The sequence below is a fragment of the Caretta caretta genome, chromosome 1 (assembly GCF_965140235.1).
Source record: "Caretta caretta isolate rCarCar2 chromosome 1, rCarCar1.hap1, whole genome shotgun sequence".
In the NCBI taxonomy this organism is placed as follows: domain Eukaryota; kingdom Metazoa; phylum Chordata; order Testudines; family Cheloniidae; genus Caretta; species Caretta caretta.
This window is the reverse complement of record NC_134206.1, coordinates 346,060,285-346,087,580: the sequence shown is the minus strand read 5'-3', so window position 1 is coordinate 346,087,580 and position 27,296 is coordinate 346,060,285. Positions and strand designations below refer to the sequence as shown.

General features: G+C 50.4%; 1 protein-coding gene across 2 annotated transcripts in view; it reads left to right on the top strand.

Moving 5' to 3' along the window:
* PLXNA4 (plexin A4) overlaps positions 1-27,296 on the top strand; it is a 634,448-nt gene that overhangs the window by 503,893 nt on the left and 103,259 nt on the right. For both annotated transcript variants that reach the window (XM_048836698.2, XM_075124565.1), the window contains 5 exons: positions 10,625-10,721; positions 14,112-14,302; positions 21,389-21,540; positions 22,379-22,496; positions 27,102-27,238. In XM_048836698.2, the coding sequence (XP_048692655.1) occupies positions 10,625-10,721; positions 14,112-14,302; positions 21,389-21,540; positions 22,379-22,496; positions 27,102-27,238 (695 nt within the window). The remainder of the gene's footprint in view (positions 1-10,624; positions 10,722-14,111; positions 14,303-21,388; positions 21,541-22,378; positions 22,497-27,101; positions 27,239-27,296) is intronic.

Here is a 27,296-nt window from a genome sequence, read left to right as displayed (position 1 = left end):
TTAACTATGATATGCGCTGCTTTTAGAGTCCTGGGGCCTCACACAGAGCTAATTCCAGGACTTCAATCCCATCCTTCTACTCCCCTTGGCATTACAGTACTGGGTGCTGCACGCTACTCTGCGAATGCACTTCAGTCCTGATCTGCAGCGCCCCTTGCTGTAGCAGTGCTGGGGTGCCGTCCACTGCTCTGTCGGGTCTCTTCAACTCTCATGCATCTGCCCCCCCATGGTTCCAGTCCTAGCCTACCAAGTCTCCCAGCCCCTCCCATTTCACCGCAATGCCAAGTTATTACCCTAGTGTTATAATCCAGAGCACTTCTGCAGTATCTTCTATCCAATTATCTCAAAGAGCTTTGTAGACATTAGTTAATTGAGCCTCACAACCCCCTATCAGGGAGGGATCATCATCTCCAGTTTGCAAATGGGGAAACTGAGACACAGACAGTTGACAGGCCTTGCTCAAGGTCACCCAGCAGGTAACGGCAGTGCCAAGACTTGAACTCAGTCCTAACTCCTCGTCCCCTACTCCTCACTAGTCATGAGCATCCTGACATGCTCAGTTTGTCCTGCAGGAGAATCCAAAGAGATGAAACAGTTGTTCAGAAGGGCCATAACTTGAAATCCAAAGCAACAGCTGTAAAGGGAGCATATTTTGCACAGTAATGGAAAGAATCAAGATTAACACAGTCAGTACCATTGTGATGGGGCCAAATGAGAACCCAGATAGACAAAGAACAGGGAGCGTTAAAGGGCCCAGAGCGAGAAGTGGTGTGGAATGGTTAGAATCACAACTTCACCCTGCCGGTGACTCACTGTGTGAGTCTGAGCAAGTCACTTTGCCTAAATTTCCTTCCTTTTTGTGACCCAGGATTACTAACTCTGCCCTGCCTTACAGGGTGGATGTGAGGATCATGGAAGGAAAACCTGTCTTAAGAGCCAAAAGTGGTTTCTTACTGGAGCTGGTTTTCCAGCAGTGTGTGTGAGTGTGGAAGGGGTCTTTCAAGGCAGGAGGTTGCCCAGGCAGTGTGATTTCATGTGTAGATTTTGCTGTATTATCATTATTATTGTTATTTGAAATTTATTACTCAAAGGCCTAATTACAGGCATCAGCCACTTCACCCCAGCTCCAGTGCTCAAACTCAGGCAGAGCCTGTTAATATCCCACACTACGTATTCTGTTGCATTAAACAGCATGTTGAAGATTATAGGCTGTTAACTGCATTTTATGATCAGTTACAAATGAGCATTTCCCCATCAAAGCCCCTATTTGTCCCCCTGCTTCCATTACTGGGGAGCGCTTGAGTTCAGGATTTTGCAGAAATTAGTGGTTTGAAAAATGAAGAGCCCATTAAACACCTTCCATTTCCTTTCATGTGAGTGAAAGCCGGAAGTTAAGAGGAGTATTATAGGGATCTGTTAAGGTCTTTATAGCTGGCAATAAAGCTGTAGTGGGGAGAGAAAGCAGCCAGCCAGTCTACGCCGTGAATTCCCAGGGACACTATTAGATTGTTCAGTATCAGTCTGGATATAGATACAGTGAATCCGGTGCTGGATTGGCAGCCCCGGAGATGAAAGTCAGGATTTTCACATGTGCCCAGTGACTTAGAGTGTCTCCATTTTAGGGGGGGGGCAGCTTGAGATACCTTGCATGGGGAGCAGCAGGGCAAGCTTCCCCCACATGCCCCCCTCAGTGTGTCTACAGCGACCCCTCTCCAGGTGAAAATGACATTCCATCCGCATGGCCCTTTCAGGCCTTGGCTTCCTTGCTGGGACTGCCACGAGGGTTCCCCTGGGTGTCCCTTTGTGCTGATGGGTTTCCTTATATAGCCATCAGCCCCTGGGAACTGAGCTCTTCAGGACAGGGAGTGGATCTGCCTGTGCCGGTGCTGCTAGATTCTCCATTCCAGCCAAGCTGATCTCAACACAGGACCAAAAGAGGTGGTTTTAGTCCACCCTTGTGCCTCCCAGGTTCTCTTGCCTTCTGGGAACCAGCATGGTCCCAGGCACAAGCTAGAGCAGGCCCAGGGATTGATCTAACCTGCACCCTGCTACAACAGTCCCTCTACAGGTGGGGTCAGCAGTCCAGAACAGCCAAGGTGCGGCATGCTTTAGCCAAACCCCTTATTTCCCCCAATAAGCCCTGTCCTTACCCAGCCCCACTAGCTCTTCAACACAGAAAAAGAAATGCTAGGCCCAATTTCTGATCTCAGTTATGTTGGTGTAAATTGGCAGTAACTCTCTTGAAGTCATGGGAGCTGCTTAGGATTTACACTGGAGTAGCTGAGATCAGAAATGGGCCCTAACTCTGCTGGCCTTGTGGAGTTACTCTGGATTTACACTGGGGTAGCTGAGATCAGAATAGGCCCTAACTCTGCTGGCCTTGTGGAGTTACTCTGGATTTACACTGGGGTAGCTGAGATCAGAATCAGGCCCTCTCATTTTAAATAGAGAAGTTTTTCTAAATAGTTCCAACTTCAATGAAGAAATGTCCTGAGGCCACTGGGAGGGGATCAGCCTCTCTGAGTGGCTGTCAGTGATGCTGTACACACCTCTGGCACTGGAATGCCGAGTCCAGCTCTGCCTTGTTTCTGGCCTTCATGGCAATATTGCATTTAATAACTGCAATAAGTCACACCAGGCAGTGCATTTCAGGGCAATTATTGCTCCTGTCAGGTGGTTTGAGCCTCTCAGCCTGGGCCTCGCGCTCCATCACATCACCCAAGGCATGCAATTACCACCCAGACAGACCCCGCCTGCCATTACATATAGCACTTCTTATTCTGTGTGCAGCAGCCAGGCTGACCCAAGAGTGAGGGGATGAAAGGAAAGCAAGGTGTGTTTAGGAGGAGTGTTGAAAAAAAAACTTATCAGGAAGAATGGCCGTAACGGTGAGATCTGTTAGCGTGCAGAACAGTCTCCCCCGTGGGAAGCAGTGGGAGCCCCGCTGCTTGCAGTCATCTGAAGCTAGACTGGCCAAAGCTCTCAGCAAGCATCATGCACAGGCAGCTGGCAGGTGGGTGAGAGATGGACAGTGGACCAGAAAGGTCTTTGCCATCACTAACTCCTAAGATCTATGTACACACGCCCACTCTGCTTGATCTTCCGCCCGTGGCTGGCCCCAGCACTCACAAGCCTCATGGACTGGTCCTTGGCAGTTAGTTCCCTACCAGTGCTCCATCTTATTCCTCGTCTTACCCCTGCACACGTGAGCCTCAGCGTTGTGTGCTTGAAACCTCTATGTAGTGCCGCACTGGGTGAAGATGAGCTGCCTTGATGGGAACTTATTGCATTTGAGTTTAATGAGCTCAGGAGTGTTTGACTGGGTGGCACAGAGAGAGAGAGAGAGAGTGGGAGACATTGTGATCCTGTTTGTAGGAGACATTAGAACTGCTCTCTTATGTGTAAATCAAAGATGGGCATGGTTGAACACTCACATATATAATCATTCAGAATTAATAATTATTATTTGTGTGTATTAAAGTAGCACCTAGACGGCCCAGCCAAGATCAGGACCCCACTGTGCTAGATGCTAGGATCTACATAGACCAGACAGACCAAGGTGGGAGAACAGAAAGGTTACCATCCCTGATCTATGGGTGGGGAACTGAGGCAGAGACAGGCTAAATGACTTGCTCAAGGTCACACAGGTAGTCTGTGGCAGAGCCACACACAGGTTTCTTGAATCTCAGCCCAGAGCCTTTGTCACAAGACCACCCTCCCTCTTTCTTACCATACTCAGGGGACACAAGAGCAGGTACTAAAACTGCGATACAGCGAAGCCTCCCTGGGGGTGTTTCCTGCTCCCTGTGGAGGCCAAGCCTTGGGTGGAGAGGTGATGAAACGCTTTGGCCTCATGGCATTGGTGTGCTGGTGTGAAGCTGGTCACAGCTGGGATTTGTCCTGTGATCTTGACCTTTGATCTTTCTCCGTGCAAGCTGGGTGTTTGGTTCCCATAACTGCACGTGCCTGGCTCTATGGAAATATGCAGTCTCATAGGTCTGCTGGACTGATGTTGGGTTTTTAATTAAGGGTACTTGTAATAAAATCCCCACAGAATCTGTCGAGGTTTCATAGCTCCAGGCTCAGTCTAGGTTTACACAGGAATGTGTAAAGCCGTCACAGAAAACAGATGTTAAATCAAGACGGGTGACATATGGACCCTGTTAAAGATCCATTTGTGCCCTGTTCCCCCCCATATACACACCTCCCCACGTTGCATCTCATGAAAAAGTCATAATGCCACTATATAAATCCATGATATGCCCACACCTTGATTACTGCATGGAGGAGTTCTGCTCACCCCATCTCAAAAAAAGATGTATTAGACCTGGAAAAGATAAAGAAGGGCAACAAAAATGATGAGGGGGATGGTACAGCTTCCATGAGAGGAGAGAGTAAAAAGACGGAGACTGTTCAGTTTAGAAAAGAGACGATGAAGGCGGGTTAGAGGTTAGAGGTCCTTAAAATCACGCCTGGGGTGGAGAAAATGAACAAGGAAGTGTTATTTACCCCTTCACATAACACCAGAACCAGGAGTCATTCAATTAAATTAATAGGCAGCAGGTTTAAAACAAACAAAAGGAAGGACTTCTTCACTCAACGCACAATCAACCTGCATTGACGGGGATGTTGTGAAGGCTAAAAGTATAAGTGGGTTCAAAGAAGAATGAGAGAAGTTCATGGAGGATGGGTCCATCAATGGCTATTAGACAAGATGGCTATTAGACAACCCCATGCTCTGGGTGTTCCTAAACCTCTGACTGCCAGAAGCTGGTACTGAATGGCAGGGCTGGATCACTTGATAAATCGCTCTGTTCTGTTCATTCCCTCTGAAGCATCTGGCACTGGCCACTGTCAGAAGACAGGATACTGGGCTAGATGGACCTTCGGTCTGACCCAGCATGGCTGTTCTTATGTACTGCGTTTGGTGAACTACATAACAACTTTGGTTTGTGGCACACTCTTTCCTAGTTGCAAATGCTGGAGTGGTTTTTCTGTTTGCATTTCAGCGACAGAGGCAGTGGGGGCTAGTGAATGGTGTCTGAGGGTAGGAAGCAGGAACACCTGATTTGTCATCCCATCTCTGCCACTGCTTGTGTGTGTAACCTTGGGCAAGTCTCTTCACTTTGGTTTCCACATCTAGAAAATGAGAGGGGCTTTGTGGATTAAACAGTTAATGTTTGTAAAGTTCTGTTATGTAGCGGTAGACCTGATTTTACTGTTTTACTCCTGGCCTCTCTCTAGACACAGCAATAATCAGAGAGTTTAACCATCCCTGCATCAAACAGCCATTCTGCTTAGAGTGCCTTGTGGCTTAAGGATTTAAGCTAGGTAGAGGGACTGTGGCCAGAAGCTGTTTGGTATATGTCACAGAGGTGCTCTCTATCTGTGTATATGTAAATAGTAGATAAAGAGCCAGTAGATGGTACTCAAGAATATATATGCAAAAAGAAAAAGAGTTATGCTCTTATGCATATGCTCAAATAAATTTGTTAGTCTCTAAGGTGCCACAAGTACTCTTTTTCTTTTTGCGAATACAGACTAGCACAGCTACTATGCTGAAAAGAATATATATATAGTTTCTGGAGTTTGTAGTACCAATCAAACTTCTTATGCTCTGCAAATGGCTTCCTCTGGCAGCCCTTCATCAGCTTGTGAGCATTGAGCTACATTTGTGAAAGGGCAGCCTCTCTTTTGCAGGTGCAATTTGAGCCTCTACAATTTGTGCTTGTCATTCTGCACCCACATTCGACCTGTGGTTGTGACTCCGGTTGTTAGAGGTGGAAGGGCTGAGATTTGCATCCACTCTTAATTTTGGCAGCCCACAGCTACTGTTATCGATTTTACAGGGGCAAATTGTCCCTGGCAAATGGAAGGTTGACAGACTCAGGGAGCTGTGAGCAAACTCCAGAGCCTTCCACTGAGAATGCACCACGTATACCAATCCAGTGTCTGCCAGCTGAACTCCACCATCAGGCTCATGCCAAATTGGGCTCAAGGGGGACATTAGTGGTGCCCGGGCCTACTGCTGAACCTCTGTGCGCAAAGAAAGAGGTGGTCGCTGGGATAGTCAGAGTCAAACCCTTGTCAATGAGAGGCAGCGCTTGGAATGCACCTGGAAATGAACTGGAGGGCAGTGCAGCCTCTGGTGCGTGGTTGTAACACGTTCCCTGAGGGCAGGCAGTAGCACTGTGCACCTGCTGCGCTCTCCAAGTGCCCGTGAAGAGGGCATGGCCGTGATAGTGTTTGGAGGTGAGAGAGGCCTGGAAAACGGCTGGGAACACCGTGCTAACTCCGATTCTGTCAGGCACTTACCTGCAGATAATACAACCCCTTCGTACTGGCCCACCAGATTGCTTCCAACAAATGCCTGGGCCTACAAGGGGCCTTCTTCAGGTGTTCTCCATCTAGCAGAGGATGGTCTCCATGGGCTCCATGCGTGCAGCAGCATGCATGAATGTCAATGGGAGTCACCTGTGCATAACAAGGGAAGGACTGACCCTGTGTAATACCCTGGTTGATGCACTAAAGAGTATACACAAACCCTGATGCTCTGAGTTTTCCTAACCACAGGAATCTTTCCTCTCCACCACAGATCCCAGAGACTGAAAGGCCCTTCTCTCTACCCTCCAGCATACTCGATGCATGTTCTTAGGGCCAATGGAAGGACTCCCAGTGACTCTAGTGAGCTTTGGACTGGGGCCTCAATGAGCTTGTGACTCCTAGTCAAACCAGTAAAGCAGGACCGAGAGTGTTGTGGTTTTTGTTTTGCTCTATTAATTGCTTTGTCCCAAAAGGTATATACCCCCTCGAGAACAGACTTCAAACACAGGACAGTGACAGTAAGATTAGCAATCGTGGGCTCAGATCCTCAGCTGTTGCAGACTGGCAGAATCAAAGGAGTGTTGCCAAGAGAGATCTGTGAATCCCATTGTTTATTCCTTCTGAGCACATTCCAGTTGCAGATCAACTCTGCTTAGTTAACAAATTAAAAATGCCGTCCAACCCTGCCCCCACTGCAACTTCCAGTGCTGCAGACAGCCCAAGTTCTAAAAAGGCAGCTGGCTTCCTGCTGCTGGCACTGACATCCTCAGTGGATGGAAGGCTCCAGGTGAGACAGGATGGGATCCATCTGGTTGTTCCCTACTGTCCTGGTTCTGCAGGGCTAACTCCCAGCACGCACAGGGAGATGATCTGTTGAGGCAGAAGGTGCATGTTGTTCGTCACTCATGTGACTATACCTGTGTTTAAAAGTGCCCCCTGGTGCTATACGGCCCAGGAAGGCTTCTGATCATTCACAGTGACCGGCCCTGACAGAGGTGTGTGTTTCACAATGGAGCGGCGGCAGCTGATGAAGCTCCAACTGGCGTCTCATTGGCCTGAGGGAGCAGCAGAGGACAGTTCTGCCTCCCTAGAACCATCCGGTGCAGTGAACAATACACTTTCAGCCTTCGCGGCTTGAGGCATAAGCCTCCCCTCCCTCTGACTGGCTTCATTAGTCTGGTGCAAGTCCTTTTCTGTCATCAGGCGATTGTGTCTGTAAAGGCAGCCTCAGACAGAGCAGCAGGCTCAGGGTTTAGTCCGAACAAATTGACACATTTCACTGTCTCGTAAAGATGAAGGCTCCTTTTGGAAGCTGGCTGGGCACCTCCCCGCGCAGCGATGTGGACAGAAGGCATTGATTCAAGCAGGGGCAAATCATTGACCTCTCTGTGCCTAAGTGTTCTCTGTAAAATGGGGACGTTAGCAGCTACCTGTCCAACAGGGTGTTGCCAGCTTTAATTAACTGGTGCTTGTAAAGTGCTTTGAGATCTGCAGATGCTACAGAAGTGCAGAGAATCTACTCCTCAGTTTCCCTGTCCAGCAGTCCTGCCACTTAGGCTGTTCTGACCTTGCAGTGGTGAAAGGGTGCGCTGTGGAAAATCAGTGTTTGGAGGAGAGGCTGTTTTGCATTATCCCACCGTTTATTCCAAGTGACACGGAGAAGTGTCATAAAAATGCTAATACGGAGCAGATTGGCGGGTGCAGCTATACAGTACAGAGCACTGCTACCCTGGGAGCGCTATTTACCTCCATGGTAACCATACAACCCTTACCCATAAATACTTTGCAACTAAATCGTAATCACAGGTTTCTGCAGATTACAGGCTAATTGCGTTCAGCTTGCTCAGAAAGAAATTACCATGTAACTAGCACTAACTCTGCTGTAATGGGCAGAAATCATCAGACCTTTTACACGACCGTTAGTAGTCTGGGTGAACCCACCTGCGAAAGGTTCAGAGCCTTGCTTCCGCACAGGCTTTTGGTCTGGAAGTCAGGCTGGGAATCTCCTGCGAGGGGGTGGTCTTGTGGGGTCTCCACACCTTTCCTGTGCTTTGGACTGGGCCAGAAATACCCTGCGCCAAATCCTGGGGCCTGACTAACTTTGTGTTCAGTCTGTACCTAGACAAACTCGATTGACGTCAAGTGGGAGTTTGGCCCAAGTGTGGACTGAGCAAAACTTTGGAATAATCGCCCCAAGATCCATCTCCATGGAAACCACCGTGCTTTGTGGGTTGTCAGCAGTTCTGCTTCCTATCTTGCAGGAAGTGCAAGAAGCAGCATAAAATAACGGTTGAGGGGAGAAAGGAGCAAATGTGACTCAAACCTCAGGAAAGGTTCCCAACTGTGTTTGGGTTGAAGGTTCTGATCTGCTCTTAATCCCTTTTCTCATCCCTGAAAGCTTGTCCTCCTCTTAAGAGTAGGCTTTGGAACCATCATAGTCATGGAAGCTGCTGCTCAGCCCAGTTTGACCATCAGGTTCTGCTTCACAGGCCTCCCTCAAAAGCAGTAAAAGTTTCTTGCAACGCCTGGCCAAGAGTGTGATAACCCTGCCAGTATGGGAAGGCACAGCACCAGGCTAGTCCTTAACGGTGGGAGCAACAAAGTAGTGCAGCATGGACCCAAAGGGGGAGGCCCAGGGACCAGCACTACAGAGATTCAAGAATAGCCACAAGTAATCACAGGGAGTTAGGCACCTAGATACGTGAGGATCTGGGCTACGTGCCTTGGCCTGTAATTGTAGTTCTCAGCAGCTAATTAGAAGTGGGTCCATGTGACGGGATCTCTAGAGTCATCAGTGCCCTGACACACCTCTGCCTAGGAAAACCTACTCAGGCCTGGGCACCACAAAATTTAGCCCTTCAGTGCCTAGAAGAGCTAGGAAGGGACAGTAATCAATCAGGAGCCAGCAGGCCAGTTAAGAAGGCTTGCCTGCTTTTTCCCAGGGGAGTGCTGGGCATAGCTGGGTCAGGAGCGGAGCTCCTTACTCCTGTCTCAGAGCCCTGGGTAGGATCAGGACTTCATTTAACCCTGCGACCAAGCCATTACTTTAGGTTTGTTTACAAGTTTCAAGGCACCCCCGGACAAAGTTTGAGTTTAACTTTAATTAACAAGGAAAGAACTGACACCATGCTCTCTACACAGATTGCCTTGCTCCAGGTGGGCTGCCGCAGTCTGGGAGAGGAGCTCCGTGGGGAAGCATAGGGTGCCATGCACTGTGGCCTTGGTGACTCGGTCACTAGTGGTTTTCCTTCTGAATAAACAGGACAGCAATCACACAGCATGTGGTCAAGGGGCACTGAGGTGTGGTCTTTTAAATGAGATAGGAAATCATATTCTCACCACTTGTGTCCATTAAAAATCCTATGAGCCTTATCTCAAGAGTAGGGATGTTAGCCTTGGTGGCCTAGCGGACTTCCAGTCCTGGTAACCGTAGTCTGCTTAAAATCCCGCTTCCAGTGTCAGCTCAATCCAGCATTCTTCACATCCTATCGTGATCTGCTGTGTAGTGTTGCTCTGCACTGTTAAACGGCTGCCACCTTCCACCCCAGAGGTAGCTGCATTTTACACCCACCTTGTAAAATATTTTCTGTCTCTTTGAGGTGGAAGATGCCATGCAAACGTAAGATGCCAGTGATGTGGCCCAGCAGGCAGTTCTGTAAAATACAGTAAAACGAGTGCTTGGTTGTTAGGCTGGTCTTTCTGATCTGCCTATAATTGTCTGAATCTGTTCTAATGATTGTGATGCTGTAAGGGAATAAGTCTTCTCTAGCTGATATATGGTTAATTTTTGTGGGATTATGCTGATTTCAGCACCAAACCCCATGCAGATGCACCTCAGAGATATACCCAATACCTCAGAGATACATCCAATAACTGGATGGGACACCCCAAGATATATGCAACAACAAGAAAGCACACCAAACCTCAGAGATGCACTCAACAGCAAATACACCCAACAGCTATAAGGTACACCTCAGAGATAAATCCAACACCTATAAAGCACACCTCAGAGATACATGCAAAATCAGAAAGCCACACCTAAGAGATCCACCTAACTCCTAGGGCGTTCCCATAACTGCTAGCACCTGAGGGACATCAGACATTGAGAGAGAGAGAGAAGTTCCCTGCACTGAGAATGGCCGGTCACCATCCCTCTGAGAGCTCAGCAGTGGGAGTCCCTGCAGTCAGTGGTGTGTGGAGAGGGAAAGTGAAGGTGCCATTTCCAGTGTCCGGGGCTTGTGGTGGGGGCTGCCCCCGCGTTGGGCCTGATGTTGTTTTGTTTTTTCTCTCCTGTTTTTAGTATTCATATGAAGGGATGGAGATTAACAGCCTGCCGGTGGAGCTGACAGTCGTGTGGAATGGGTTTTTTAACATTGACAACCCAGCACAGAACAAAGGTAAAGAATTATTTCAACTTGTCCTTGGAAGCGGTAACCTTAGCAACAGACCACATCACTCCACACACTTAACAAAGCAGCCACCGTTTATCTGCACAATCTACTTATGGTTGTTCTGTGCACTCCACAAATTACTAATTTCTGTGCTCTGTTTTTTCTTGGAGCACCTGAGAAGTGGGACTCCCCTCCCCACTCTGCCTCCCACGCTCTCCACCTTCTGTTTCCTCTTCCCCTCTCCCTGTCTCCTCTTGTGTCCCTCCCTATTCCCCCCCCTCCTTCCCCCTTCCTTCTCTCCCCTTCACCTCCCTTTCAATAAGGCTCTTCAAGTTAATGCACCCACAGCTCGTCTCTGGACTTGGTTCAGATGCAATGTGGTAATGAACAGGGAGGGAGGGGGCAGCGTGCCAGTGAGGAAAGGTTGAATGAAGTGAAGTGATAATGGAAAAGGACTGAGACCCACTCCTGGCCAGAGAGCCTGGCTCCAGTTAATTGCAGCAGATGGCCAGGGGCTGATCTGACTCTCGCTGGGGAGCTATCACCCATTCAGCCACATCCCAGAGACAAGCATATTAGTCCAGAGTTTCACTGCAGCTGGATTTTCCATTTCTTCCCCAGCCTCTTCTTCCCTCCTGCCCCTTGCCCTCAGTTACCCAGTGGCCCTGGGCTCCCTCTCTTCTCAGATCCTCTCTCGCCTTCCATCGCTTCCCTTAGAGGCTTTCCTTTCCCCCTCCCATCCACTTTCCTGTCCCCCTGCTTCTCCCCTCACTCACTTCTCCTCTGTCCTACTTCTTCCCTCCTCCTCAGCTCTGCATCTTCCCACTTTACTTTCCGTACGTCATCCTGAGGCCCTCCCTCTGGCTGGGGGGTTTTGGACGTGGTTCTCTCCAGAACCTGCCATGCTGCTCTGTGGAAGTGGGGATTGGAGAGCGACAGGAGGGCAATACACCCTCTCCCCCACAGGATGCACCCCTGTTCCCTCTTCTTCTCCCTGCACCCACCTCCATGATCTCTGTCCCTCCGCTGGATCCCCTGTGCAGCTGTTTTCCTGCCTGCACATTGTCAGGGATGCGGTGGCTGATAGTTAGTGACAGGTGACAACTTCTTCTAAATTGCTCATCGGCTTGTTCAGACAATGTGCCATGGCCCGCCTCTCTGCTGGCAGCTTGGTGGCTGAGCACATCAGCGCTGCTCTCACCAGGCTCCAAGCAGACCGAGCAGCCTCTTCCCATGCAACTGCAGGGCTGCCTGGCTTGCTCTGCGGGAGTCAGGTTCAATGCACAAGGGAGGAAATAGCAAAGGATCTGGGTGCTCCACTAATCATTGAGAGTCCCTGGTGAGTGACGACCTCTGTACATCCCTAGGAGAAGGACAGGGGCAGGGCAAGCTTCCCTCAGCCTGCTCCCTTCTCTGTACCTCAGTCCTTCCTTTCTAGGGATGAGAAGGGAGTCCGTTGTCCACTCCGTCCAGGGCCTCTCTGATGACGCTGCTAGGAGGGAAGGCCATCTGTGATGTCCACAGCTGTCTACTATCTCTCGGACTGAGACCTCTAGCCTAGTGGCCCATTAGCAGCTGTCAGATAGTCACCACTGTTGGTCACCACCGACCTAGACTGGGTTTGAATCCTCAGACTAGAGGCAAAAGGCCCCGAAGCCTATTACTGATCCCCTAAGCCACCCTGTCCCTTCTCTTGACTTGCTGTCTTTTGAAAGTCAGTGGCATGGAGTGTAATGGGCATGAATGGCTATTGACTGTGTGGGGGGCATCAAAGGGGTTTTCCATCACTGGCACACGAATGGCTGAGTTAACAGTGTAATTTTCAGTGGGAAAAACCCAGCCCTTCTCATCAGCTGTTCTAAAAGCACTTCCCCTGCCACAGCTTGCTGTGAGCCTGGGACCGTGCTGCCGTCTGCAGAGAGCAGAAGGGCTTGCCACAGACTGTCCCATATGGAGACTACAAGCTCCGAGTGACAAGGACCTGCGTAAGCCATGCTCAGCATGCGCTAGGTGCTGTACAAATCATACCACCCTGTGAGGATGCTCTCTGCTCAGCATCACTGGATTATCTGGTTTCCATGAGACGCGACTCAACACATTTAGCATAGCCCATAGGCTCACTGGGTGAAGTCTAACAGACAGACAGACTGACTGTGACTCCGAGAACGAGAGCCAATCCCACCCCAGGGGGCCCACGACAAACTCCATTAGGCCAGTGCACTCAGTAATGCAATGTGGTTGTTAAACACTGGCCTTTCCTCTCTGGAGATGGGAGTCCAGATTTTGGCTGAAGTCACCAATGACCATGGGGTTTGATTGGCCCAGCCAAGTCCCAGATGGGCACAGACAGAGCCAGTGCCTAGATTATGCTGAGATCTGAGGCCTGTCACCAAACCACCCTACTACTCCATCCCATGGGCAGTCTCTGCTGAGAATGGACCGTGGTCTGGGGTTAGTGAGGGATTCTTGCAGATCGCGTTGGAGATGCCTTTTGGGTTTGACACGAAACCATTTTTAATTCCCCCCGCAGCCCCTGAATTGCCAGTGAACCAAAAAATCAGTTCTCTGTGTAGCTTTAGTTATCAAGGCTAGTTAGTTGCAATATGGAAAATGCTTTCATGTCCTCATAATATCATATTATTATACCAAAAATCAAAGATGAGTTTTAATCCTTGGCATTTGTATTAGAGAGGAACCAAAGTTAGTCCCTCAACTCCCACATTTCCTGAGGTGGAGGAAGGAGGGGGAATGCTCATTTTCAATTCTGGATTCAAACCAATGCCCAGAAATTCTGCATCTGTTGTTATTAATTATCATTATTTATTTATTTGTACTATGATAGCACCTAGAGGCCCCAGCGAAGATCCCCATTGCCTGTGCATACACATGGAGACAGCCCCTGCCCCCAAAGGGGCACAATCCAAATAGACAAGACAGATAAAAAGTGGGATAGAAGCTGGATTATTATCCCCATTTTACAGATGGAGAATTAAGACTGAGACAGACTAAGTGACTTGCCAAAGGTCCACAGGGCGTCGGTGGCAGAGGTGGGAACTGAGCTTACGTCTCCTGATTCCCCAGCCAGTGCCTTGACCACTAGAGCATTCTTCCTCCTGGATCTGATGCACCTAAATTTTGTGAGATTCCTGCTCTTTGCCCAACCTAGGACTAGCAACTGAGCTTCCATTCTTTGTTCCCCTTGGGAGACTCTCCCCCCCCCCCCCATCTAATATGGTATTGGATTTAGCATACAGAATAACTTCTATTTAGCCTATGTTTCCCTATGTTCATTTCCCATCCACTGCTCCTAGTTATGCCTCTCATCCCTCCGTCCACACTCCCCCTCCCTCCGTGGTGTGTACACCTCTCAGGATCTCTCCTTTGCTGTCCCTACAGTGCACCTGTACAAGTGTGGGGCCATGCGGGACAGCTGCGGCCTGTGCCTGAAGGCCGACCCAGACTTCGAGTGTGGCTGGTGCGAGGGACAGAACCAGTGCACGCTGAAGCACCACTGCCCCGTCCAGGAGAACCAGTGGCTGGAACTGTCCGGGACCAAGGGCAAATGCACCAATCCCCGGATCACCGACGTAAGTTGTTCTCCGCACGCTCCTGGGCTCGTTAGTGTCAGGTCACCAGCTTGAAGAGCCCATCTCTCTTGTGTTGGTTGATTTCTCTGCTTTGTCTCTGGCTCAGCGTTGGAACTGCGCCTGGGCTAAGCTCTGTCAGTTCAAGCAGAGTCCCCACTACCTTTCGCGATGGGAGGTCAGTCTCGACATGTCTCAAGGAGGAGCCCCTGGTGCCTTCCCTGTCAGCAGCCCAGCCGGGATGACACAGTCCCCCCTGCCCCGGAACTGGCTGCTGAATCCCTGCTCTGGTCCCGGGCATCCTGCCAACTCCACAGTCTCCGGAGCACTTTGTGGGTGTGAAGTGAAGTGAGAGTGCGGGCTGCCACTAATGCTTCTTGACACCAGCTGCTCAAAGCAGACAGAGCCACTGCCTAGATTATGCTAAGATCTGAGGCCCAGCTGGTGTAAACCGGCAGGACTCCATTGACTTCAACAGAATGACACCCATTTATACCACCTGATTGTTTATGGGTGGGAAGCCCCGTCAGAGGCACCATGGCCCTGGAGAACACGGGCCTTCCAGCATTCAGGCCTTCACGTGAGTGGGATAATTACAGAATTGTGTAGTTTAAGGCCAGATGGGTGGAATCTCCATGGCTGGAGATTTTTAAGAGCAGGTTAGACAAACACCTGCCAGGGATGATCTAGATAATACTTTGTCCTGCCATGAATGCAGGGGACTGGATTAGAAGACTTCTCGAGGTCCCTCCCAGCCCTACGATTCTATGCTTCTATGACCACCAGCTCATCCAGCCTGACCTCCTGTATACCACAGGCCACCGCCACCACCCAGCACTCGCACACGAAACCCAACAACCAAAATGAGACCGAAGTGTCACGGCCCACAAGAGACTAGATTGTTCTCTGCCATAGGCAGTGCATAGGAAGGACTGAGGAAAAACCAGTGCTCAAGAAATGTTTAAGTGAGATATACCCAGAGAATCCTGGCAAGTGACCCACACCCACATGTTGTAGGGGAAGGGGAAAGATCCCCAAGCTCACTGCTAATCTGCTCTGGGGGAAAATTCCTTCATGACCCCACATGTGGTGACCCTGAGCATGTGAGCAAGAACCAGTCCAGCCAAACAAGAGAGTATGCTTGGTGCCACCTCAGAGCCCTGGCGCACCCCATCCCATCTCCTGCTGCCACCATCCCTGATACTTCAGAGGAATGAGATGGGAAAAAAAACCTCCCAGAGTACACAGGTCTGGCCAGAACAAGAGAACTCGGAGGTGTGTCAGTCACTGGCAAAGGGAGAACAAGGCTGCTGTCAGGAGGAATGCCTCCTCAATGAAACATGGGGTGCTTTTCTGTGAGCTTTCCTACCATCTGCATTGTTCAAGCAGAAAGAGGTGAAGGGAGAAAGAAAGTGAGAGGGGCAGTAGGAGAGATGGGAGGAGAGAGAAGAAAACTAGAGAGGGAAATGCAGGGGGAGACAAAGTGGGGTAGGAGAGAGGAAAACGAGATCTCTGTCTCGTGTGGATTTGGTTATTATCTCCTGGGAGGTGCTCAGATACCATGGTGATGAGAGCCATCATAGTCACCAGGTTGTTAAGACAGATCTCAACACTAATGATGGGGGCCATATAATTCCCTAGGTAGATAGAGAGATTCCTCTCCTCCCTGCTGGTACTAGGGATGTAAGATCTGGAGTAACTCATCCAGAAGTGCATAGGGAGGTGTTATGACTAGAGAGATGGAGACGTCTGAGTGGGAGAGAGACAGATGAGAAACAGCACCGTTGGGAGTCAGGACCTGATAAAAGAACACGACTGCCCCACTGAGAATCCAGTGCATAGGCGCCGACTCCCTGGGGGCTCCGGGGCTCAAGCCCACACAGGAAAAAAATAGGGGGTGCTCAGCACACGCCCGTCACGGCTGTTCCACTGGGCCCCACCGATCAGCTGTTCAGTGGCTGGTGGACAGCGACAGACGGGCAGGGAGCCTCGGTGGAGGGGGCAGAACAAGGGGCGGGAGAGGCAGAACAAGGGCGGGGCATTGGCAGAAGGGGCGGAGCAAAGGGCGGGAGAGGCAGAGGGAGAGCGGGGCACCCACCAGAAAAAACAAAAGCGCCTGTGACCCTGTGCTATGCTTGGTGCTCGGTGCCTGCCCAGCTGTTTGCAGCAATGCAAGGGTTAAAAATGAACCCTGGTGTGGTGCTGCTGCCCCTTCCACCCCAGACGTGGCTGGGTGGCGGTGGGAGGTGAACTGATCCTTGAATATACAGTCCCATATCATCTGCTAGGTGGCACAGAACACAAGCAGGGGGTATTCCCAGAGGTCTACCAAACTGTCCACTGGGGAAGGGCTTGGCTCTCCTTCCTAGGTAACTGACCCCCTAAATCTGCAGCTATTGGGAGATCCGTGGAGACCCGTCCATCAAGGAGAAGACCCTCCCCCTCCCCCAGACTAGTCACTGTCTCCAGCTCCAAAGAACACTTACATGAGCATTCTTCTTGGGCTTCGGGGATGGTATGCGGGCAGCAGTTTCTGCAGGGTCGAGGGAGGACGAAGGACAGCCCCCAGAGGACAAAGGTTCTACGCCTGGGTCAAAGCAGGACGAAGTAGGCAATCTGGCCTGTTGGGATGAAAAAGGACTGGGGTGAGCCAGTCCGCACCATGGCTAATGCGTTATTTTGCAAATAATAAAAGGTAGGGTTTGCCAGTGGGTGTCTTTTCTCAGGGTCCAGGGATCTCAGCTGGTGATAGGCAAATCTCCAAAGGTTCTGCCCGTTCTGTTCAGAATCCAAAGGTTCAGACTCCATAGCCAAAGTCTGTCTGAATGTGTGGTCTAGGGCTGGAAGTCTCCTGAGAACAAAGCCTGGTGGGAATCCTGATCCTTTATAGTTCCACTGGGGTCCTAACTTCCATGAGCGGAGCCTCTCTCTGTGTTCAGCACATCCTCGTCCATCCCAAACAAACAGCCCAGCCTTCTCCAAAGCACCCCTGTGATTCTGGGTGTTTGCATTTCCAGGTACCTGATTTTTCAGAGGTCCTGGCACCCACAGCTCTTATTGTCTTCAGCCAGCTCAGAGCACCAGGCCAATGCATCTCAAGCTGGGCACCCAGAATTAGTGGCTACTTCTGAAAACTTTCACGCAGAGCACTTGAAACTTAAAGGGTGGGGGGAGAGTTGAAAACTAGTTCCAAAGTTATTTTTTCCAGATCCCGCCAAGGGTCCAGAACTTTCTCATAGATCCAGAGACTTTAAGGCTGGACGGGACTATTACGATCCTCTACTCTGACTTACTGCATAATACAGACCAGAGAACTCCACCCCACAGTCCTGCCATCAAGCCCATATCTTGCGGTTGACAGGTCCGAGAATCAACCCCCTTTTTTTGCGCCAGGCTTCCCCCCTAGGTCTATTATGCTTGTGCAACAGGCGGTAAAGCATCCATGCTCCATCCTTCAGATGCAGCAGGGAGGCGTATTGCTGTTTCTGATGGCATTTCCTCCAGGCCACGACAGCCCCACAGTTCCTTCAGATCATCGCTCTATTCGCTCATGAAATATTCTGATTGTCTGGCATGCTCATAAGTAGCTCTTGGAAAGTCTTTTTCTTAGCCATTAGCATGGAAGTAATCTCAAGTGGCTGGATATATATTGCAGCTAATGGTATGTCTGGAGCAGTTGATGAGAGCATTCTCGTTCTGGCAGGGAGCCAAGAAAATATCCACGAGGAGTAGAGCGGATGAAAATTAAAAATACACACACACAACAACACAAAAGCTCCCTGGTTATTTACTGGCTCCTGCATTTATATTGCCAGTCAATGAAATTAGAGGACTATAAAATTGCTCTTTAAGAATGACAAGTGGGAGCTGTAGCATTAGGCTGTCGTTAGCAGCAGGTGTAAATTGTGACACGGGGGGTCTCCTGGCTGGATATATTTATGGCGATGCCCAGGGGTTTTGGCAGTTTTCATTCACCTTTCCTGTGCTCCCCAGACTGAAACTGACAGTCCTTGTTCCATTTGTTTGACTCTAGGATGGAAACATGTGGCCAGTTCTTCTCTCTTTTCTCTGAATCTAGACTCAAGCAATAACACGCTCTCCTGTGTCTCTGTGTGTGTGTGTGTGTGTGTGTGTGTGTGGTCTGCAGGCTAGAACACTGCCCCTCCAGGCATTTCCACCCTTCCATGGACCCAAGCATAGGAGTAACACTGAGTGGTTGGTCAGGAGGTCACTGGGGACCTATCCTGGTCCAGTGGCCATTTTGGAACTTGTGGGGGTTTCCCACAGTTTCCAGGGCATTTTCCAGGTGCTCATATTAGGTGAGCTGTAGCTCACGAAAGCTTATGCTCAAATAAATTGGTTAGTCTCTAAGGTGCCACAAGTCCTCCTTTTCTTTTTGCGAATACAGACTAACAAGGCTGCTACTCTGACACTTGGAAAGAAGGGTGTCACTGTCCCATCAGGCAGCACCCGGTCTGGACTCCAGTACCAACCCTGGTACTGAACGATTCAGGATATTTGTAAAGCAGCAACCTGGTCACCAGTGCCCATGTTCTCCTCCCATTACGCCAACCCTCAGCATTCCAGAGATGATGCCAGATTTGGTCGAGCTGTACCGTTGAGCTCTCCTGCAGTCTGTGCGCTCATTAACTCCGATCCTTCCACCTATTCAACTGCTTGGGCCTCACCTAGAGTATTATGCACATGTGCAATCATGCAAAGAGGAAAAAATGGTTACTGACCTTCCGTAACTGTTGTTCTTCAAGAAGTGCTGCACATGTCCACTCCACAACCCACCCTCCTGCCCCCTCTACATCGGAGCTTTCTGGAAAGAAGGACCTGAAGGGGCTGTGGGGGCAGTTGGACACTTTACACTGGTGCTAGCGGCCTACGGCAGCAGAGGACCTTCAAGCCACCTCAATGGGTGCTGCTGAGGGAAAAAAATTCCAGCAACTGTGCTTGGGGCACGTAGGCACCTCGAGTGGAATGGACACGTGCAACACATCGCGAAGAACAACAGTTCCGGAAGGTTTCCTTTTTGGGAAACATTCCAAGATTTTGACTTTTTGTCGCAATACAGGACAAAAACAAATTTCAGACTGTTGGAGTTTCCTGCTGGACAGAAAATTCTGTTTTCTGCTGGCTCTACTCTTTAAATATACTCCTCACTTTCTGAAAAATTCCCATCTCTCTCTCTCTCTCTCTCTAATTGCTTTTCCGTAGCTCCTAGCACCACACATCTCCACCCAAAGGTGAAATCTTTGGCAAGGCTGAGGAAATCTCCTCAGCCGTTTCCAAGAACATTGTGTTCAAGGCACTGTCCCACAGGAATTAAGCACCTCACTAGGTGTCAGAGGTGGGAGTGAGGCACAGAGCCGGGATTTGAATCGCAGATTCCAACTTCAGGGGCATTGGAATGTGGGCTTTTTTGCTTGGTCTGGTGTAGAAATTGCGGTCAGCTGTGGAGCAGGGTTTTTTTGGATTTAGGGGATTAGCTCAAAGTGGCTCCAGTGTAAAGCTCTCAAAGAAACACCAATGGACAAAACCAATGATCATTCTCACTTTGGTGATGTGGAGCTGTCACATTGGGTGGGGATGATACGGAGGGGCCCTTCATCACCACTGGAAAAACTCTTAGTTTCATTGCAAAGAGCAGGCTGCAGCAGGTTTACCCCTTACACCAGCGCTCACTGTGCCGTCTCCAGGCTGGGCCTGTTACAGGGGCTTCTGCAAAATCGAGCTTTCTGAAGCTTAAACTGATCAAGAACAGCTGCCCCCTGCTGGATAGAGTACAGTCAGATCTGCTTCGGGGTTTGCCAGTGTCTCACCCACTTACGCTCTAAACCCTAAGGGCTGCACGGAGTAGAGATGTGTGCTTTTGCAGCAGAAGAGTGTCCGTTCTATTCCCTATGCTGCCTGTATGTGTTTAGCTAGCAGCTGTAGCATCTGGGCCATGAGTTGTTACTGATTGGCACCCTTTGGGGCTATAACTCAGCTACACACCTACCGTTGCCAGCTATCTATGTGTACGTGGCCTAGGGAATATAACTCACCATCTCCCCTCTTATATACAGTCCCTGTTCTTTGCATGCTGGTAGAAACTGGTTTGGTGGGACAGATACCGGAGAGTCAGCGGAGCAGTCCTATAGCTGTAGGAGATGGCTTGCAAACCCCAATACCATACCCCTTTGCTGTCCTTGATCCTCTCCCATGGGGTCTGTCATTCTGGTGCCCTGCCAGCATCTAGGATATCATGGGGTCCATCACTCTGATGCTCCTGCCAGCATCTAGGCTATCTTTGCCTGGAAAACTGCAATGCAAGAATCTAGCTGCCAGCCTGGCTTCCCAGCTGGCAGTGCTAACAGCAAACAGGTGAGAACATCTAACAGGGAATTCCCACTCCCCATGATTACACTGTGGGGTGATCCATGCCAGTGCTGTCAGATGGCACCCAGGGCATCATCTAAATGGGCAGCAAAGGCCTTTGGAACCATCATGAGAAGCACCTTTCCTTCATCATCTCATATGGCAAACCATTTAGACCCCATAACTAGCAGACAGGGCAGAATTCAGGTCGTTTGTGGTTGGTTCCTGGCCCCTTTGGCTTCACTGGAACCTGGGTTTGGCCTTTAATGTCCAAAATAAACCCTAAGGTTAGATTGCCTCCAGCCCTGGAGGGCAAGGGAAGGAAGGCATGGAGGCTTCCCGTGCTGAAAGTTCCACTGAAGAAGTTTTACGGCTGATGGACATTTACAAAACCTGGAGCTTAACCTCAGTGCAAAAGTCCCATCCCCCCACAAGTAGATAGGCTTGTTCCCAGGTATCCCTTCATAGGCCACATGCAGAGCTGGCATGGTGCAGTGTTACTCACATAGGAGAGGCAACAGGATGTATCACATGGGGTGGAATTTTGGAAACCATGTGTTTGGGACCAGAAGCTAGATGCAACAACGTGGATGTATTTGTGAGGGAGCCATTCAGGGTGACATGAGCCGACGATAGTCTACGAGAGGCTGATATACCTCCTGCCTTGGTGGCCTTTGATATGCTGGTGTGTTTATCTGTTTCCTCTTGCCTTTTTTTCTTCAGATCATCCCGGTGACAGGCCCTCGGGAAGGAGGAACCAAAGTGACAATCCGGGGGGAGAATCTGGGACTGGAGTTCCGGGACATTGCATCTCATGTCAAAGTGGCTGGAGTGGAGTGCAAACCGCTGGTGGAAGGATACATCCCGGCAGAGCAGTAAGTCGCACATGTACTGGATTGTGAAACAATGTAATCAGTAATAGCCTCTTCTGCCCCGCTTACCTCCGCGGGAGGAGTCAGAGCCCCCAGGAAGCCAGGAAAAAGCCAGTAATTGAATATGTTCTTTGTGCAGATAAACCCCGCACAAACAGACCGGGAAGAGGAGGTTGGGTAATGCATAGCTCGTCTCCTACTCCAGCTATCACAAAGTCATTCCCAAAGCACTGCGTTAGACTATGGTGTGGCAGTGAGTCTGTTAGGGTCTTCACTGTTCAGGAACCTACCAGGAGCTCCCATGCCTCCCCCCCCCCCCGGTTTTGTTGAGTAAGGGCACGTGGATTGTCCCCTACTCCTGGGATCTGTGCCCCACCTGGGTTGACAGACACCAGCGATGGGTAGAAGAGAGCTGGGCTTAAGGTCCCATCTTCAGGAAAGAAGTGCTGAGAACTGAGTTTGCACTGCAGTGGCCACCAAGAGCTGGTGTGGGATTGGAACCCACAGCCCATCCCAAAGGTGAGTGCTAGCAAATGGATTGGTAAGAGGAGAGGGGAGAGTCTAGCTGGCCAGATCCTCAGCGGGTGTAAATTATCCTAGTTTTATGGCTTTCGGTGGAGCTTTGCTGACTTACACCTGCTGAGGATCTGGCCAAAGGGTCCAGAGACACACCTGATTAGCGAACAGCTTTCCCCAGGGGTTCCTTTGGGTCCAGCACTGGCAAGCAGCAGGGAGCGAACAGGGTCTGTGCCCAGGGCTGCGGGCTTGGCAGAGACAGGTCTGTTGTGCCAGCGTGAACTGACCCGAACCCCTTGCCCTCTCCTTTATGCTTTCCATGCAGGATAGTGTGTGAGATGGGAGAGGCCAAACCCAGCCAGCATGCCGGATTCGTGGAGATCTGCGTGGCCGAGTGTAAGCCTGAGTTCATGGCCAGGTCCTCCCAGCTCTACTACTTTATGGTAAGCCCCATATCAGAGCATTCCCTGGGATCAGAAGGAACTAAGGTCCCATCCAACTGCCATTTAGATCAGTTAAAGTCTTTCCATTGATCTTGAATGGAAATGGAGTCGGTCTGTCATTTTCTCTCACCTTCTTCTGTGCTCCTTCTTCCCCCTTCCCCTCCACCTCCGCAGCAGGGCCTATATGCAGCCTGCATGACCATCCTTCCAGCTAGAAGTCTACATGCCAGTGGCTTGTGTTCCTATAGGGCACAACAGCTGTAGCAAATGGTGCCTGGTGCTTTCCGGATGCGTTAGGGGAAGCAGTGCTGTGATCTGGAGCATAGTTTAGGCTGATGAACCAGAAATCCTAATGGTGGGATACATTGGACTATAGAACAGTCTCCCAAAGAAAACTGAGGAAACCCCATCCCTGAAGCCATGGAGACTACACTGGGGAACCAATAAGGAATGGGCTGGGATTGTTGCCTGCAGGGAACTCAGTGTGTGATCCAGGCAACTGCCATCCTCAGAAGCTTTGCTATCCCAACCCAAATATTCTTCATCTCATCATGGCTGCCCTCTTGTTCCTGTTCCAGGCACCATAGCAAGCACTTGGAGATGATGGGGAGGGAATAGATAGATGGGCCTGGCTTAAAACACAAGAACCTTGGTATTCAGACTATTTTGATGCAGTGAGGCCTTCCTCCCACCTACCACGAAATCCTTAGGAGAACTAGTGATTAGCCCTTAGCCTGAGGGGTGTTGGGAGAGGGGAAGAGCTGGCCCAGCTCTCCTGGGCCTGAGGGGCAGCATGTAGGGCAGAGGTGGGCAAACTACGTCCTGCAGGCCATATCCGGCCCACGGGACCATCCTGCTCGGCCTGTGAGCTCCCCGCCGGGGAGGCTAGCCCCCAGCCCCTCCCCCGCAGCCACACTGCCGCATGGGCAGTACTCTGGGCTGCGGGGCTGCGCACTCCTGCAGGGCAGCTCGGTAGCGTGTCTGGTTCCGGCCGAGCGGCGCGACTACCAGACATGCTGCTCTGAGCAGCATGGTAAGGAGGCCGGGAAGTCCCAGGGGGCAGTGAGAGGGCAGGGAGCAGGGGGCGGTTGGATAGGTGTGGGAGTCCCAGGGGGCCTGTCAGGGGGTGGTTGGATGGGGCGGAGGTTCTGGGGGGCAGTGAGGGGACAGGGAATGGGGGGGGTGGAAAGAAGTGGGAGTCCCGGGGGACCTCTCAGGGGGCGGGGGTGTGGATAGGGGTTGGGGCAGTCAGGGACAGGGAGCAGTGGAGGTTGGATGGGGTGGGGGTGTCCTGGGTGGGGGCAGTCAGGGAACAAGTAGCGGGGGGGTTGGATGGGTCGGGAGTTCTGAGGGGGGCAGTCAGGGGGTGGGAAGTGGGAGGTGGCGGATGGGGGGGCAGGCTGTTTGGGGAGGCACAGCCTTCCCTACCCAGCCCTCCATACAGTTTTGCAACCCCAATGTGGCCCTCAGGCCAAAAAGTTTGCCCACCCCTGGTGTAGGGAGATGGTCTAACTCTGCTGGGCCTGAGAGGTGATGGGGGAAGAGCTGGTCTGACTCTCCTGAGACAAGGGGAGACGCACACCTGGCTCTGTTGAACCTCAGGGGCGATGCAGGAAGAACTGGTCTGACTCTCTTTGGCCAAGAGAGAAGTGGTCAGAGTCTAGGGCTGGGAGCCAGGAGCTCCTGAGTTCTAATAATCTCAGCTCTGAGAGTGCCTCTATCCATTGTCCTGGGCCCATATGTTCAAGCATGACAGGGGTCTTTTGCCATCCCTAATTTCTGCAATGAAGAGCCTCAGAAGAAGGGGATGTGCAGGATTCCTGCTGTCACCACAACAAAATTCTTTGGGTTTTATCTGGAGTGAACTTTGTATTCGAGTGTCCACCTGGACAGGGCAAGGCTATGCTGCTGTTTTAAGGTGGGTAGCAGCAAGCAAGTGGATTTGTTGTACTTCCTGCCCAGGGCATCAGCCTGCGATAAGGTGTGCGAGGCAAACAAGGAGGCTCTGGGCCTGACTCTGCTCTTGGTTACATCAGTGTAAATTAGGAGTAATGCCACTGAAGTCAGTGGAGTGACACTGGTATAAAACTGACGTGAGAAGGAAATCAATCCCGCTGTGCCTTTGTCTGTCTGTGTGCAGTCAACTCCCCCTCACTCCGTCTGCCCTTGCCTCCATCATGCACTGCTTGGGTAAGAAACCTGCTAAGGCCCCTGGCTAGGGTGTGCTGGGCTTACTCGGCCCTTTCTGTGTCTGTGCATATGCACACATGAAGCCAGCCAATCTCGATGTGTTTTCAGTGAGATGCTGTCTTCATTCCCAAAGAGGGCTGGCTTCACCTCAGAGGGGCTGGTCCAGGCTTGAATGCACCTGTGCATCATTTTTCACTGGAACGGGCATTGGTAGGGAAATGTAAACAGCCACCGTTTTCACATTCTGCTAGGGATGTTTTGCTAACCTCTAGCTCTCCCAGTGCTATTCAAAAGCTACCTACGGTGATGGGGACAGAGAAGTGCCTAGACAGAGAGTTCCCGTCAGGCAGACAGAAGGGCTCTTTCCAAGACATTACCCTTTAGCTTGTTACCTTTCCTACTCCTGCAGTTACTGTTCCGTTTTGATCATCTGTGTCCATTTGCAACAGCTTCTTCCATTGGCTGTTGCCTTCTTGGCTGCCTGTTCCTCCATCCGTGCCTGAGTCTAATGTCAGCAGGGCTTTCTTTGCTGAATACCTCCATACCATTGTGTTAGATAGGGAAAACCGCTGCTCTCTAGCCCACCCATCTGATTCCTTCTTCCGTGTTCATCACTCCCTCATCAGCAAGTCGTAGTCCTGGCTCTGCTTAGCCCCAGTCCCAGGGAGATGGGTATATTACATACACATCATGACATGCCTTGCAAGGCTTCAGAGGGATTTGACATACTTGCAGCTGCAAGGGCAGAGCGATGCTGAGTGATCCAGGGGGGAAGCTGCCACGGGAGCAGGAGGGGTTGGGAGAAAGATGGCCCCAGGTCAGGCATGGAGGTAGCAGGAAGAGAAGGGAGGCTCTGGAGTAGGACACACTGGCTGGCAGCATCAGTAGGTGCAGATTGCGCCAATGGCAGGGTGGGGAAGCAGGGGATCAAAAGAAGGAAATAAAGGGAAGAGAGGACGAAAGCACCAATGGAATGATACACACTGTTTGTGGAAAACAGATTGGACACCTCCCTTCTATCACCATCTCCATCCACATCAGCCTGTTACAGCTCCACTAATCCTCCTTGCGTTTTCTGTTGCGTTTTGCCAATAAGGAAAAGGTAAAGAGTCTGGAGTCTGATTTTTCGTGCAAATACCCTGAGTCATAAATCTTCCGATAATACCTCCAAAAACTCAGTGACCCGCTGTAGCAGGGCATCTTGGTTGGGATTCCGTTTTGCTGAGGACCATTGAACGCAGGCTAGTGAAGTCATTTGGATAGGTGTCATATAAAACTCAGCAGAGGAGGAGAAAGATGGCTCAGGAGATTGGGACAGGGATATGGAGCCTGTCACCTTTAGGACACTGAGGCAAATTTAACTGGGATTGTTAGTGATTAAAAGTAGCCAACATCCAATGGCTGTTCAGTGGCTTTTGTGGAATGAGTTGGTGATTCTCAGTCCAAATCCTATTTTGAAGAGCAGCTCAAAAACAAAAAAGAAAAAGAAAGTGAGCATGAACTAAATGAAATGATGATTTGGAAGTACCACCTTCCTTTATTAGTTGTGTTAGGGTAGCACATACAGATCAATGCTTTGTTATGCCAGGCATTGTAGATATACCCAGTCCCAGATAGTTCCTGCCCCGGAGATCTTACAATCTAAATAGATAAGACAGGTAGTATTATTACCCTCATTTAACGCATGAGTAACTGAGGCACAGAAAGATCCAGTGACTTACTCAGGGATCACACAGCAAGTCTATGACAGAGCCAAGTGTTGAACCCAGATCTTCAGAGCCCCTGTGCCCAAGGCCACCCCCCCTTTCCTTTTTCCCTTATGGGAAAGTCCTATGTAATTGACTAGAGAGTAGAATTCCATAGCAGGGTTATCCTCTGTCACAGTCTATACATTGGCTTTGAAAACCTATAGAAAGGAGCTCATTTGCTATTAACATAAACAGGGTTGTAGAGTAATTTCTCTATTGTTTTTGTCTCTGTTAAACTCTGTCGGAATTCTTCAAGCGGTCGGTATAACACACGTGCAGTGCCACTTCAGATCCATTCAGTCAGTGCAGGATCTGAATGGCTTGGCTTCCTGAGGCATGGCTGTATCATAGCAAAGTTACTTCTGAGCTTTCTCTGAAGGGCAAGGGAGATCTGGGGTCCTTTGCTGTGGTCACTCCATGCCTGCAACTCCCTTTTGAAATCATTGAACCTTTATGAGCAGCTGGAACATTTGACCCAGTTTCAGGGAGAAAAAGATAAGAGACAAGACAAGATAAACCAATAGGATCATGATCGCCAAGGCTCATAGCCTCTGTTGCTTACCAGCCCAATAGAATAAGGCAAATACTAAAGACACCCCATTCCTACTGGTACCGACCGGCAAACATACCCCCAATACATTCTCAATGTGACCCTTTCTCTCCACAGACTCTGACTCTCTCTGACCTGAAGCCAAAGAGGGGTCCAGTGTCGGGGGGCACACAGGTGACCATTACAGGCACCAACCTGAATGCTGGCAGCAACGTTGTGGTGACATTTGGGCGGCAGCCCTGTCTCTTTTACAGGTGCGCACGTAATCCTTCCCTGCAGTACGTGCCAGGGGCAGGGAGCCGTGAACGGAGA